Source organism: Nicotiana tomentosiformis, chromosome 1, assembly GCF_000390325.3.
Source record: "Nicotiana tomentosiformis chromosome 1, ASM39032v3, whole genome shotgun sequence".
Lineage (NCBI taxonomy): Eukaryota > Viridiplantae > Streptophyta > Magnoliopsida > Solanales > Solanaceae > Nicotiana > Nicotiana tomentosiformis.
Genome location: NC_090812.1, coordinates 98,145,725 through 98,161,293, shown reverse-complemented (window position 1 = coordinate 98,161,293; position 15,569 = coordinate 98,145,725). Strand labels below are relative to the sequence as shown.

Genomic DNA, 15,569 nt, shown 5'->3' with positions numbered 1-15,569 from the left:
CAAAATAGGATAATGATAAGTGGTGCTATGAAAGAAACTTGTTTTCTCATAGCTTCACAGTCCGATATAAAAGAAAAATCCCGAGGAATAATTTCAAACACATCAGGCTTCTGTAAGGGTTCATTATGGTCTTTCCCTCTAGAGGAAGATCTAGGAGTAGTTGAAGTTCTAGCTCTAGAAGAAGAAGGTTTTGCAGGGGCAGAGCTACGGTTAGATAAAGAACCTAAGCTACGAAGTCTACCTCCTCTTCTACTCCTGGTTGAGGCAGAAGAAAGAGGAATTTCATCAACAATAACTACTTTGCGGAGGGTCTGATGATGGAGAAAGATTTGAAGAGCGGGAAGTCATCTTTAATGATGAAAACACAAAGAAAGCAAAAATTGCAGGAAGGGATGGAATATGAACGCAAGGAAGAAGAAGGAATTTTTGAGTGGTTTGTGATACTGTTTTTGTAGATAAGAATCGTCATTGTGAACCGTCATTATGGAACCATCACTTCGTACCGACGCAGTCGCAGGAAATCCTAAAAAGATGCTACAAACTGCAGAGCCAATTATAACGGGGTACGTATTTTAAGCATTAAATGGAAAGTACATACGTCTCATCGTTTCTGAAGAAAGCATGATGATAGTTGGGAAGAGGAAGCAAGATATTCCCGCCATAAATGCGCTTACCACTTCCCGAATATTCAATTCAGAATATTTAAAAAGTGAGGGGGACTATCTGTATTGGCGGAAAAAAGACATTACACGTGGATTGATAGTATAATGACAGGTGGCATCCATATCGGGTCAATAAAGAAAGAAGATGAGGCACGTAAAAAAGATACCGTACCTGACAGCTGGGAAAGAAAAAGTAAGCACGAGATGCATGAAGACCATAAAAGGGGTAGATTCATGAATGAGTTATAAATATGGAAAGGAAATCGACATTAACCCTAATTATGTGCGGTCACCTATTATTACCATAATTGTTACGAGTAGATTTAGTAGCGGGCAATTAATGCAGTTAATGTTAGTAACGGGTGAGAATTAAGTAAAGGAACTGTTAAAGCCGTGTATATATAAATATAAGGACCCTTACCTTATTTGATCGTGTGAATATTCTCAATTATAAGCAATCAATCTTTTACTTTTACTTGATTGAAGATTCCAATCCATGATTCTGGGAGAAATCAGCGATTAACAATAAGTTTTCTTTCCTTCATTTATCATTCAATTGATTATTTTATTCTCGCATTTTTGATAAAGTGAAGTAAATTTGGTTATTAGAAATCCGATTTTCTTTAATATTGATTTTGACCACAAAAACTATTTTTGGGCTAAACACCAATCCCTAATTGCATGAAAATGTTTTTGGGGACATGACAATAAGGGATATATTTATCCGCATCTGATATTTACCTTAGACCAAATAAACATTACGAGTTGCAATTAAAGTGATGAGAGTGACTTAATCATGGTTAATTAGTTAAGTTTACATATAGGATATATTTTTTGTATTAATTGATTTAGCGTAAATATAAAATTAGCAAAGAAACTCTTTGATCTGTTGTTGTTGATATGTACATAACGAAACTAGAAAGGCATCCAGCCGAGATGTTGCAAAGGAAGACAAGAACTTCCAAAGGGATCCACATGGAGTTTTCCTGTTTGTACAACAAGGCATGCATCCATTAATATCTCGATAAAACAGTTCTCTGCAACTTGAGCTAGCTGGTCGTGTATGGAGAATTTAATGCAATGAACAACCAGCACAAGATAACGTGCATTATTTTCCTTGTTAAAATTTTGTATGTCCAAATAATTGATGTTTCATTGAATGCAAAAGCCCCACTTCATCTACAATTGTAGCTGCTCCAAAATCTGAATAAAGAAAGAGAATTTATTGTTGATCGCTCGTGTCAAATTACCCAAATTATAAGGAATTTTCCTAGTAATGAATATGCATTAGGCCGTGCTCTGATCTAATTAAGCATGCACTATATTTGCATAGCTGTCCTAAGGAATTTGCTTTCCAGAATCGTGACAAAGATCCTTTGGAATTTGGGAAAATTACGCGACACATTAAATATTTATATTGTATTTATCATTCGTAGCTATACTTTCAGCAAATTTACCATTCGTAACTATATTTGATTTTTATAGCAAATCCATGAAATAAGAGATTATTGTTTTGAACTAAAATAAGAGAGCAATAAGCTCTCGTAGCTCAATTTGTTAGAGCGTCCGCTTAGTTAGCGGAGGTCTTGAGTTCGACTCTCAACAAGAACATTTTATTTTTCTGTATTTCGCCTTAGTTGTATTCGTTGCGCGAACAAGTACAAGCGATAAGTTGTATCCTTTGTATACACCCTTGTATTTTACCTTGGTTATACAATTGATACATATTGTATTCATTGCACGAACAAATACAGTTGATACACATTGTATTCGTTGCGCGAATGAATACAATTGACACATGTTGTATTTGTTGCGCGTTTGAATACAAGTGATACAAATTAATAGCAATTAAATAATAATTATGGATGATAATTAGACAAATTATAGTTACTAAGCTCTAAATTATAGTGGTTTATGAAAATTCTTCTTGGTTGAAATTCAGGTTCCCCAAAAATAAGAAGTGAAAATTTCAGAAGATAAAAGAAATTCTAATAGCGTACGTATATAATGTAGAACATACAAAACTGTATGAAAAGACACTTTCAGCAGTCATATATATGAAACTTATTTAAATTTTAAACAGTCTAAAGATTAATAGTAACGCACAACTTGCTCTCTCTTCTCCTTCTCATCCACACTGAAATCAACTATAGTTTGAGAATAAAACTTGGTTGATTGAATTGAATGCAACACTACCCGCCAACCGACGCTACAGGGTAAGTAGACAACTACCTCATTTATCCCATTATAATTCATTTCTCTGGTGCAGCACTAGTACTGCTACAGATCTCTATTTACTCCTCTATTCACTTACAGTATCTGCACGCAACCACCTGTCGCTAGCTGCTCCGTGAGATATTTGTTATGTACTTTCGTCTATATATTATACTCAACGCTGTCCCTCTATCTTTATTATCAAGAATTCAGAATTGCAACATTATATATGATGGATACAAATGGAGGAGAACTTGATGGGTGCAGCGAGGAGATCAAGAAAATGAAGACACTGGAGTTAAATAATGGGGCTGATATTAAAGGTTCTGAGCCAAAAAATAGTTGTAGAAGCTATGAAATGGTTTTAAGAATGATGGGCCTAATTTTCACTCTAGTAGCGGCTATTGTGGCTGGCACCAACAAAGATACTCAGGATGTTCCCATAACTCTCGTAGACGGCTTACCTCCTTTGCACCTTACTCTAACTGCCAAATGGAATTATATGTCTTCCACTGTGTAAGCGAATTATTCTAGCATATAATACTATACAAAGTCATCTGCAATATGAGTTCAACTTATTATGTGTACAGCACTCACTACATAAATGATTTTTGTAGTATCCTCATACTTTAAACCTAGCAGGGAAATTGTCTTATTATGGATAATTATTCAGTAGTTGTCTTTTATTTGACATAGTTTACAATATCTTTAGGCATCTTTTGAGCATATTAAGCTTCCAAAATTTCTGAATTCCTCGCTGTGGCATTATCTGAATAAAATATGATCACTAGTATATAATTATTTTGTTACTTGTAAAAAGCAACGAGTGCCTTTGATCAGGTTAACACTTATGTTGCTGACATTATTCAATCAATCGATGAATCAGTCATTGTTAATTCCTTGCTAGGTAGAAGTCAATTCTATCTATCGCTCTAATCACTTAAGTAATTTTCCATGTAATAACCTTCCTTTTGATGTCTATGTTACGTTGTAACTTTCATAGGCGCCACAGTACGTTAAAGAAAAGATCTTTTGGAATACATTTCCAATTTGTTGCTCTAGGGTTCTTCCTTAGAGCTTTAATTTCTCTTAGTTTGGGACTTGTATAAAAGTATTATTTGCACTGTCAGTGTGTAGAAGTTAAACGTTTTGTACGGATTAACGACAGGTACTTTGTGGTAGTGAATGCAATAGCATGTGCATATGCAGCAACATCTATGGCGTTTCCAGCTCTAAATATGGGTGGAAGTAGAAGAAATTGGACATGCTCTTCTATGCTTGTTATTGCTCTAGATCTTACAATGGTGGCGCTGCTCTTCTCGGCCAACGGGGCTTCAGCTGCAATTGGAGTCATTGCTCTGAATGGCAACTCTCATACGCATTGGCACAAGGTTTGTTACGCTTTCAAGAGATATTGCATCCAAGGGGGAGCTGCTCTTGTTATGTCTATGCTCGGTTCTTTCTTCTTTCTTTGCCTTGTGTTGCTCCTCCCTTTGAATCTTCACAGAACAGCTTCTCTAAATTATTAAGTGTTTAGGCCGAAAGATAAAAGGGTGTTTGTTGCATTTATAAGTCCAAAAGAGCTATATGATGGCCCTCGAATTTGTTCGTAACAGCAGCAGCTTGTACTCATGGTCGTTCTATTTATGTGTTATTTATCAGCAATATTTGTAGGCTACATAGCCAGTACATTGCAGTTTGAAAAAGCTCACTAGCTGATCTAATGAACTACACTAATGCACCTACCATTAATTAATGGAATTACTACCAAACCGAATTTCACAAATATTGTCAGCAACGTCGGCAAACCCCTGCCTAATAAGGCAAGGCACTGGCTTTTGATCAATCTGAGGGGCAGTCCGGTGCACAAAACATTCCGCATCACTCCAAGGGGTATAATGTAGACAGCCTAATCTGATGCAAATATTATTGGTTGTTTCTACGGCTCGAACCCTTGACCTATAGATCACACGAAGACAATTTTACCGTTGCTCCAAGGTTCCTCTTCTTAATCAAGAGCACTACAAATAACTTAAATTGCTTTGATACCAGAAAAAATCTTTATACCTATCTTTATAAGTTAGTCATGGTGTTGAAGCAATTCTCGTCCTTCTGAATAATGTAAGTTGATTATTATATCATGTACTCAGCACTCGTATCTCTTATTAAAATAGGTTGAAATTCTTTCTAGCATTATCAGTTCACCTAACATCATATTTTGTTCATATCCTGGAGAGATGGATCTGAAGCTAGACTTCCTGCTATTGAATAGCAATAACCAAAAATATGCATCCGGAAATGATATGCTCAACATGGCATAGTTGCAGAGCAAGAACATAAATATTAAACTGTCCCACATTAATATGAGAGCCACGTCATATGGGTTGTCTCATTTTATGTCCTATAACGTCCATTTTCTTAACATAATATGAGAGCTAATATTCATCGCTGTTATTGTGTTTCCCTATGTGGGACCCGTGCTACACTAACTAGTTTTTAGAGTCGAGTTCAGCTCAAAGTCCATTTACTTAACACAAACAAGAAAGATAAGTGTTTATGAGTTGTAAAAGGGAAAGAGGAGGCAGTGAAGAGGTTAATATTGGTGCAAAGAAGCACATAAACCAGCAGAACTTTTTATCAACCTGCCTCAAGAATAGTGGCGGAAGCAGGATTTTCACCAAGGAAATTCAAAAAATAAATACGTAAAGAAGCTAAGAGGATTCAACATTTAATAAATATACATAAAAAAAAAATTAACCTTATATACAGTATAACTTTTTCGAGCGAAGGGGGTTCGACTGAAATCCCTTCCACCCAGGGGCGAATCTACCTTATGAGGTAGGGGTACTACGGCACCCGCTTGCTTCGTTAAAATTCTTACTATGTACATAATATCTCTGTGAAGAAACGTATAAATGGATAGAGTGGCACCCAAAAGTCACAAAGTGGAAGTGGGTACCATTGGTTTAGCCTTCCCTTTGAAGGCTTTCTTTGGCCTCATGAATGCAAGTTCGATTCCTTGTTGGAGCAGCTCCTTCGATTTTTCCTCTTTTCTACTTACTACGATTTCTTTCATTTTCAGTTGAGCCCTAGGGCCTCACCTCTTTTCCTTTTTTTTCGATTCTTTCCCTCCTTTTATTACTTGTTAAGCCTCTCTTCTTCATTTTCTTAACTTTCAGTACTCATTTTGTTTCTTTCATTATACCTTACTTTATGAACAATTATTTTCTATAGGTAATTTGAATTGATTTTAATTAGCATATAATTTTTTTATTTTTAATGAAACAATATTAATTTATATATTGGAATATAATTTGAGCAATATCTTCTATTGGGTTTTGAAAATAAATTAAATGGCTTGATTGATAATAGTTTTGAGTCGAATATCATAAGTTGAATGTTGAAGGTTTTTCTTTGAAAATAATTGTCATATAACTCAACAATTAAGATGGAAAAATAAACAAAGAACAATACAAGTAAATTAATCTAGTCTAACAAAGAATATATAGTGCAGTTAAGGTACTTCTTAAGCAAATATTTATATTGGAGGCGCTCTTTCATGAAATGTTATTTTTCTTTTGCATTTTTATTTAGAATGCGTTTAAATTAAACGTTAAAAATTTGAACTAAAATCGAACTTATTTGCTTTGTGAATGAAAGGCCTATTCAAATTAACCAAAAACTAACTGAACCGACCCATTATTCCTAATCTGTCTTTGTAGCTACTGACATGTATATTGTATGCATAACATGGTGACACCCGCAACCTTCGAATCCTGGATCCGCCTGAAAGTTCCACCCACCTAGCTCCGCCCCTGCTCAAGAGTCGATATAATTGAAATTCCACCATATCAAATGAGTAAATGACTAGAACGGGAAGAAAACAATCGCGAGTTTCTACTCATCACGCTCACACATGCGAAAAAAAGGTCAGTACAATCCAGTCTAATTGTTTAAATGGAACTAACAAAAGAATTTCCAAAAAAGATATGAACCAGCTGTTAAAAACACAGAATGCAGAAGTGGACTAATTTGATTAGATGTGTCAATGAGGTATGAGCTGAGCAGTAAAAGCCTACATACCACAGAAAGCTATAGATAAAACATCTATACTAAATCTCACTCTCATCTCTTTCTTCTATTAACACAGCTAGCTACATGACTTATCAACTTTTATCTTTACAAATTACTACAGGTACATGCTGAAAGAAAGGATTCCCTTTTGCCTCTATAGAAGCGGAGAACTGATAAAAGATTTGAACAATGCCACAGAAACAAACTAACAAAACCTTCATTACGGTATACCAATGATCCAGCAGAATGTCCTGGATTGTTTGCTTCCGCAACCTTATTTGGAAAAAGAACCTTTGACATTACTGATGCATGTCCATCTTGGCAAAACGCCCCTTGATTCTTGTCCTACTTTCTGCCCGAACCTTCCTCGACACGTACCTAATGTGCTTCTCATATCTGATGAAAACATCTCAGTCAAGAAACATGATAGTTAATAAAAGGACAACACAATCAAGACAGAATGAACAATAACTGGTCCATAATGTTTTAAAAGCCCTGGATAAAGCATCTCCTATTTTGACTTTTTGAACAACAGGATTGTAGGTAAATCATACTTTTGATGCAAGGTTGAGTTTTATATTGTCATACAGAAAGCGTGCTTGGATGTGCTCTAACAGTTGATATGAAGAAGGCATAAGAAGACAGCTAAATGGGCTATGTGATTTGGATTGGTATTAATTGGATTTATAAACATTATCAGGAACTTGTTGAGTAAAGGATTTATAAACATTTATTCACAATTAATTTCGAAGTGTCAAACAAGCTTAGTAGCCTTTTTCGATAACTTTCTGCTCCTTTGCAGATTGCCACTTTTCTTCTTCATTACTTGTTCTCTGAGGATAAATTGGTAATTAAGATTATCTGAAGAGTTAACCAGATATATAACATTATGTGCCACCAAATCGTCCATCCTATAATGTTGTGAATGGCTCCGATGAAGCTATAGTACTGTAATTTGGAAAGGAACTATAGCCATTCGATGAGAGGTGCCGAGTGTTACATCAGGAACAAACAACCACAAACAAATTATATATTTCAGGTATATAAGTGTGTCTTGCCTATTTGTTGGACCGGAACTCTAACAGTTTAAACAGAACATATCAGGTGCAAATAACCCTTACCCAGTAAGCTAACACCTAAGATTCAAAACATTTAAAAGATAGCAATAAGCAATTTAGAAAATTTAGACTTGAATATCACAGGAGGCTTATACACTGATACACCACAGACTTGAAACTTGAAAGGACTAAACACAGAATGAAAAAGCAAGTGTCTATACCTCCTTGTTTTCTTTTTCTCCTTGTACCGTGAGACAGCAGTTTCTCTTTCTTGGCTGTTTAACTCACGATGAGCAACTTTAGGTACCATTTGGAATGTATCGGCAATGGGAGGATTATGAGATCGTTCTTCATTTGCTCCACCAGAAGCATCACCAACATCTGAATCTCTGTCGGGAAGTAAACACTTTGTCTCAATGAAGCAATCTGCTAAAGAAGAAGAAAAGCCTTGATCTGTGATTTTGCCAGTATCACTGCACCAATTAAAGGCACTTCCCTGCAGGCAAGGACCAAGATTACGTGATGTTCACCACAGCAACCATAGCAATTCCTCTTTGTAACTTTTGAGATCATTTTACGAGGATAGAAACTATGTCAAAGATGAGTGCAGCTAATTGTGTCCACAAAGCAAATACAGTGATGATAATCTTTACTGTTTATAGGACAGATCCAACTTCAGTGATTCTAAAGCAACATAGTACTTAAACGTGCCCCACTCCAGATATACAAAAAATCTATACATGTAAAATAAGCATAACACTTTTGGGAAATTAGGTGGAAAATTAATCAAAAGCTTGCAACTAGAAATTTAACTAGCCCTTGGGTGGTGAGATGTTACTTAACAACTAAAGCTCAATGCAACATGCTTTTCATTGCCTTGAAATAGGTAGGGAAACATACTAAATCTCCAAATTGCTCAAGGGGAAGTGCTTGGAACACACACTTCACATAACGCAAGACAAGAATCAACCCCATCTAAGCTTAAACAGACCTGATACAATGGATAATCTAATGGTAGCAAAACCTTGCCACCACATAATGGCTAGTTAGCCATAACACAAGAAGATATGCACCTATCAACTAAAATATTAAAAATATAGGAATGCTCTTCAGTACTTTTGGCAAAAAGTAAAATACTTCTCATTTCCCTCTGAGCAATGTTGAGATCACATTAAAAACAAAGTAAGAAACTTAACAGCCAAGTTGCAGATACAGCTTTTGGTATAAAAAATGAACTTTCCTCAAACCCCTTCCAGTAAAGTTGAACTATGCCAAGTAACAGGACTATCAGAAAATGAAATGGCCTTAACTAGAGAAAGAAAAAGAAATTGTGGTTAAGTAAAGGAAGGTTTACCTCAGATGAAGGAACTACAGCGTGCTCTGAATTCTGCATAAATCCTGAACCTTTAAATCCCAATTGACGATTTTGGGCAGGTTCCATGAACTGAAATGCTACAATATCATCTTGATCATCACTAGAATTTGGTTCCAACTTTGATAGTTCACGAAGCTGACAAAGTATTTCTTCCTTGTGTTTCCCACATGCAGCATTTCGGTTCTGATTTTGAAAAACAAATAAATAAAAGAAGATATCATTCAGCAGTTTTTCTCTCCGCTAAGCTTGTTTGGTTTGTTGTTACATGTCGTTTCATAATATATTGTATCGTATTGTACTGCATTATATTATATTATTTTATGAACACAACGTTTGGATAGATTGTATCTTTCATGATGTCACGCACTAACAATATAAAAAATAAACTTGCAATATTACTAAGGAAAAATAGGATACAGAGTAGAATTATTATATAAAAAAGTATGGTAAATGATAAAATATGATTATTTAATAATAAGGAAGGGCAAGATGAGAAAAAAAAACTGTTGTTACGTAAAGTGACACTTTTCGTTGTTACGTAACGATGGATTTAACTATACCATACAATAAAATTTAAGTAACAATCAAAACAAATATTGTATTTAAAGTAACAATACAATACAATAGGTAACAACCATCCAAACAAGCGGTAAGGCTATTTATTTATTTCGTAAAAAAGGGTATCTATTTTATTAGCTTAAAAATATACTACAGGTTTTGGGTTGGAATAGTCAAGAGTTGTGTGCAAAATGACTCAGAATAGTACCGTTGTAAGGAAAATAATTAAGTATTTAGTCAATGGAACTATTAATACAAGGATCTTTAACTTACTTACACCATAATATCGAGAATTTTTATTCTATCACTATATTTTAATCTACACTCCTTATTGTCTAGGTTACTATTCCAGATCTTAATTCTATAAATAAATACCTATACAGTAACTTGCTCTCCACTTATGGTTCAATAGAATTGGTAGCTTTGGCTTAGATCCTTATATTTATGCTAAAATATTCACTTAATGTATAAATAATTTATCCAGAACCCCTTTAAGTTGCTTTTCCTAAAATTTGAAACCCATAAATTTAAAATTTTGGTTCCGCCTTTGTAGTAACCTCATAGAGTAAAAAATATTTAGACTTTGGTAAACTCTTATTTATAATCCTGTAAAATATGGTGTATAAGGAGCAAGATAAAACAGATATTCACCCCAGTAGACACCAAATGATATACCAGCCAAGAAAAACACTTGCAAGAATAAAAGCAAAATACTAAACTCTATAAGGATAGACAAGGTGATTTCTCACTATAAAGAAAAAGGAGCTAAAAGGGTTTGTGAAAAGTAAGAACCTTGGGCAGAGGAGGAACCCCAATAGCTTGAAAATTATGTCCAGAATCATTAGGAGCAATCAAATCATCAAGACTAACAACAGAAGGAGTATCCCAAACAAGCCAATCAGAAAAGCCATAGCCTCCTCCATCTGAAGTAACAGAGTCACCATACAAAAGAGCTTTCTTCCCCAAATCTTCAAATCCAAGAATGGACAACAATTCAGATACAGAAGGACACCCAGTAAAACCTTCAAGTGGCCTCCTTTCATGAGCAGGTGAAAGAGACAGATTATGAGATTCCCAATCACAGTTCTGACAGAAAACACAACTGTCCGTACAACACAAAATAGAAGCTGGAGATGAATCACAAGAATCACAGAGTAACCAACGTGTATGCTTAGTGAAAAGCTGATTAGTGGAATGAACTTCACGGTCACAGCTAAAACAAAGCTTAGCAGAATCTGCTCTGCAGTACAAAAGTGCAGTATTTTCACCACAGAAATCACAGAGCCGCTTTTGTGGCTGCTGATTCTGATCTTCTTGATCCTCTTTCAGTTCAGTCATGTCTGTTGGTGCAGTACACTTTGTGTGTGTGTGTGTGTGTGTTAGTGATGAAATATGATATGATTATTTAATTGTAAAGAAGATACAATTTGGTGTAGAGATGGAAGGAGTTTCTTGGAAGATGAGAAAGTAGTATTTCTTATTTAGGCAAAGCAGTGGTTGTGGAAAGAACAGAGTGGTTGTTAGGCACAAGAATCTTATCGTTTTTCACAAGGGTGGTTGGGTCCAGGAAGATATCTTCCGGAGCTTGTAGCACTTTTATACTTTTCATTGTTTGTTTATATCTCCCGATGCGTTGGACTGACAACGAGGTATTTTGGTTGTTTAAATATTTTGAAAAATATTTTTTTAATGAATTTATTATTTTTTAATTAGAAAAAAATATTTTTTAATTATTTTTTTCAATCTTTCCCAATCTATTTTTCATCCCCACTAACTCACCTCCACCCCTACTTTTATCCAAAAAAGAAATATTATTAATAGTATTTTTTTTATATTATAAATAAAATATTTTTTTTATTTCAACAAATGAGTACTTTCTTTTTATGATATAAAAAAATATTTGTTTACTTTAACAAAAAAAAGACCTTTCTTTTCATAATGTAGAAAAAATATTTTCCTTCATTTCAATAAAATGATGTAGTGAAACGTATTTTCTTTCATTGCAACAAAATGATGTAGTAAAAAATATTTTTTTTTATTTCAACAAAAGAATAAAAAGTATTTTCTTTCATTTCAACAAAAATAGTATTTTCTTTTATGATGTAAAAAAATATTTTCTTTTGTTTCAGCAAAATGAGTACTTTATTCATGTTGTATAAATAGTACTTTCTTTTTCAATAAAAAAAGAGTATTTTCTCTTTAGTTATGGAGCGAATTTCAACATTATTTTTGTGTAAAAAAGTAAAGCAGCACATTAGTTCCTTTGGATTTGTGTGAATTTTAAGAAAAATAGTTAAATTCTTGAAGAAAATAGAGTCCTGAAAATATTAGGTATTGAGGGGGGGAGTACAGGATAACATGGAGACTTGGGGGGAAAGGGACGAAGAGAGTAGCATAAAGATTTATTTTCCTAAAAAAATATTTTCTACTCTCTAACTAAACACTAGAAAATATTTTCCAGAAAAAGTTTTTCACTCACTAAACAAACAAGGAAAAATAAGTGATAAAATCACGCATTTTCCATGAAAATATTTTCTAGAAAAAATAATTTCATGAAAAATATTTTGCTTCATACCAAACACACCCCCAAATGTGTTTACGCATAAGGGCGAGGCATAAACCGAATTACGAGTTAAAAAAATTATATCAATAAATTTATTAAATATATAAAAATATTAAATTTATAACTCAATTATTAGCGCTTGAAATTCAGCTGGCTCCACTTCTGCTCACACATTAACTAACTCCGCCTGTGTGAATTTGCTTGTATTGTCGGTCTCAAGTCTAGATAAAGGAATAATATAAAAATAAAAAATCATATAGTCAATACCAATTTATTTGGAACTAAGGCATAGTGATAATTATGTGTTTGTGCACATGAGCGGATCTAATGCAAGGTTTACGGCTTTTCGTGAATCGAGTAACTATTGCGTATATTTTGTATTTATACTAAAAAAATCATTAAAAGTATAACAATATTTATCTTGTAACCCACTTCGTCAATCCAATTATTATGTATATTAACTTGAGATTGTTGTAGGAACCTATAAACTTAAAATTCTAAATCAACCTTTATTTGTGCATTAATTATTACTCCTTCCGTCCAAATTTATGTCAACTGAAAAGATGAAATTAATCAAGGTTCTACTATAGCTATTTTATTCAAAAAAGAAAAGAAAAAGAGAAAGCTTTTCAATTTTCATTTATTAATTTTGTTTATTTTTCATTTTTCACGTTTAATACGAGACAAAGGAGTAAATTTGATTATTTTCCTTTTAGCAAGTTGAACTTCTATTTTTTTTTTCTTTTTTTTTCTTTGTGGGTGGGGGGGGGGGGGGGGAGCAGGACACCAGTAAGTTATATCTATTCTGAGGTTCTGATTATTGTTTTATCCTTGACTCGGTCACGGGTAAGTAATAATACGAGATTGCATAGGATTATGTGTTAACACCTTCTATTAAAAATTTAACTTACTTGTCACTGTTTGAGGTGTTACGACCGAAAAAATCAGTTATCAATCAAAAGCTAGTAATGCAAATTTTGAAAAACGATAAATTAGACAACAAAAGAAAAATTTATCTGTAACGATCCGACTTGTCGTTTTAAGAATTTACGTTCCGCTCGGTGGTTTAAGGTGTTAAACAACTTTGAAATGTGTATTATGACTTGCGAGGGTGGTCAAGCTTGGTTTTCGGATGATTCAGGATTTAATTGAAAGAACAAATCTTTTTTTGGAAGTTTAAGTTGAAATAATTGAGCGGATGGTGAATTATATGTAAACGACCCCGAAATGGAGTTTTGATGGTTCCAATAGCTCCGTATGGTGATTTTGGACTTAAGAGCGTGTCTGAAAAATATTTTAGAAGTCCGTAGTAAAATTTTGCTTGAAATAGCGAAAGTTGAATTTTTGGGAAGTTTGACAGGGGAGTTGACTTTTTTATATCAGAGTCGGAATCCAATTCTGAAAATTTTATAGATCTGTTATGTCATTTATGACTTGTGTGCAAAATTTGAGGTCAATCGGAATTGATTTGATAGGTTTCGGCATCGAATGTAGAAGTTGGAAATTCTTAAGTTCATTAAGCTTGAATTAGGGTATGATTCGTGGTTTTAGCATTATTTTATGTGATTTGAGGTTTCAACTAAGTTCGTATGATGTTTTAGGACTTGTTGGTGTATTGGGTTGAGGTCCCGAGGGGCTCGGGTGAGTTTCGGAGTGGTTTCGGATTATTTTTAACTCCTGATTTTTTTTACAGCAATGTGCGAAATTCCTGATGCGCAGAGCTTACTTTGGAACCTTATAACTCGAAATCTATAAGAAATCTGAAAATTATCAAAACATAAAAGTTGTAACCCTTTGATTCTAATTTCCATAATGATAAACCATTCATCATTTAGACATTTTTACCAAATGTTATGATTGATTTACTGAAGCTGGTACTGCAGATTTTGGCTACAACAGTGTGCATCGCCAGAAATTTCTGCTGCACAGGGCTGACTTTGGAAGCTTATATCTCGCAATCTATAAGGAGTTGAGCGATGAGAAAAACATAAAAGTTGTAGCTCTTTGTATCTAATTTGCAGAAATTTAAACCGTTTGGCAGTTGGAGTTGAGTACAAGAAGTAATGGTTGATACACTACAGGCTTTCGGGGAAAAGTTTTGAAAGAGTTTGATGTTTTCAGCATAAGCATGTAATGATCCAAAGGTCCATTTTTAGTTCTAGAGATCGAAATTAGATTTCGAGACTTACGGAATTTTGATAATGAATTATAGGAGCGATCTGAAAAGTTTGATCTAATTTCATCAAGTCGCGATTGGATTTTTTGTGCGAGAGAAAAATTGGTATCGCATTGAGAAAATGAGCTCCAAATTGAGTTTCGATTGAACAACTAGGTTCGGATTATTATTTGTGACTCATAGGAACAAAAATCGTCGAATTCCGAGTTCGTATGATGAAGTTAGAACATTTTTAGTGAAAAAGATAACTAGTGGTGCAAGCAAGTTCTGGTGTAGACTTTTAGTGACGAAAAATGGACTTTTAGTGACGAAAAATAGACTTTTAGTGACGGATGGGCGAAACTTAAGGACCAAAAATGGTCATTTCCTTCATTTTGTTTTTTGGATTTTTGGAGCACGGTTCTTGGGCGATTTTGAGGATTTCTTCATGACTTTGACTTGGATAAGTGTTCTATATCCAAAACTGATTATATTTCATAAATCCATAGTTATATTCATCATTTATTTCGGATTTAAATTGCAGAAATCAAGATTTTTGCAAAACTTTTCAAGAACGAAAATTTTAGATTTGGAGGTCGAGTTGTTATCGGAATTTGATAAAATTAGTATGGGTGGACTCGTAATTGAATGAATTATTGGATTTTGTGAGTTTCGTCGGATTCTGAGACGTGATCCCCACAGGCGATTTTTGAGTTAAATTTCGGATTTTGTTGGAAAATTAGTATTTTCATATAGAATTAATTCCTATAATTAGTATTGACTGAATTGAATTAATTTGGATAGATTTGAGCTGTCTGGAGGTCAATTCAAGCAAGAAAGTAATTTTAGAATATCGGCTTAACTTCAAAAAGGTTTATCTTGCCTAACCTTGTGTGGAGTAATTTTCCCT

At 34.1% G+C, this 15,569-nt stretch overlaps 2 protein-coding genes across 3 annotated transcripts; one reads left to right on the top strand and one right to left on the bottom strand.

The window, feature by feature from the left end:
* The first annotated feature begins 2,697 nt into the window (after nt 1-2,697).
* Nucleotides 2,698-4,554, top strand: LOC104119577 (CASP-like protein 1E2). Of its 2 annotated transcripts, none has more exons than XM_018778809.3 (3): nt 2,698-2,878; nt 2,979-3,392; nt 4,045-4,554. In XM_018778809.3, the coding sequence occupies exons 1-3, from the start codon at nt 2,847-2,849 to the stop codon at nt 4,403-4,405; spliced, it is 807 nt and encodes a 268-aa protein (XP_018634325.2). In that variant the 5' UTR covers nt 2,698-2,846; the 3' UTR covers nt 4,406-4,554. The 2 variants fall into 2 exon arrangements, with proteins under 2 accessions (XP_018634325.2, XP_009629411.1); XM_009631116.4 differs by having other exon boundaries at nt 2,744-2,878; nt 3,083-3,392.
* Nucleotides 4,555-6,891: 2,337 nt separating this feature from the next.
* Nucleotides 6,892-11,576, bottom strand: LOC104119578 (zinc finger protein CONSTANS-LIKE 13). The gene is made up of 4 exons (XM_009631118.4): nt 10,734-11,576; nt 9,363-9,566; nt 8,230-8,504; nt 6,892-7,346 (listed from the first exon to the last, which is right to left on the bottom strand). The coding sequence occupies exons 1-4, from the start codon at nt 11,277-11,279 to the stop codon at nt 7,250-7,252; spliced, it is 1,122 nt and encodes a 373-aa protein (XP_009629413.1). The 5' UTR covers nt 11,280-11,576; the 3' UTR covers nt 6,892-7,249.
* Nucleotides 11,577-15,569: the final 3,993 nt, after the last annotated feature.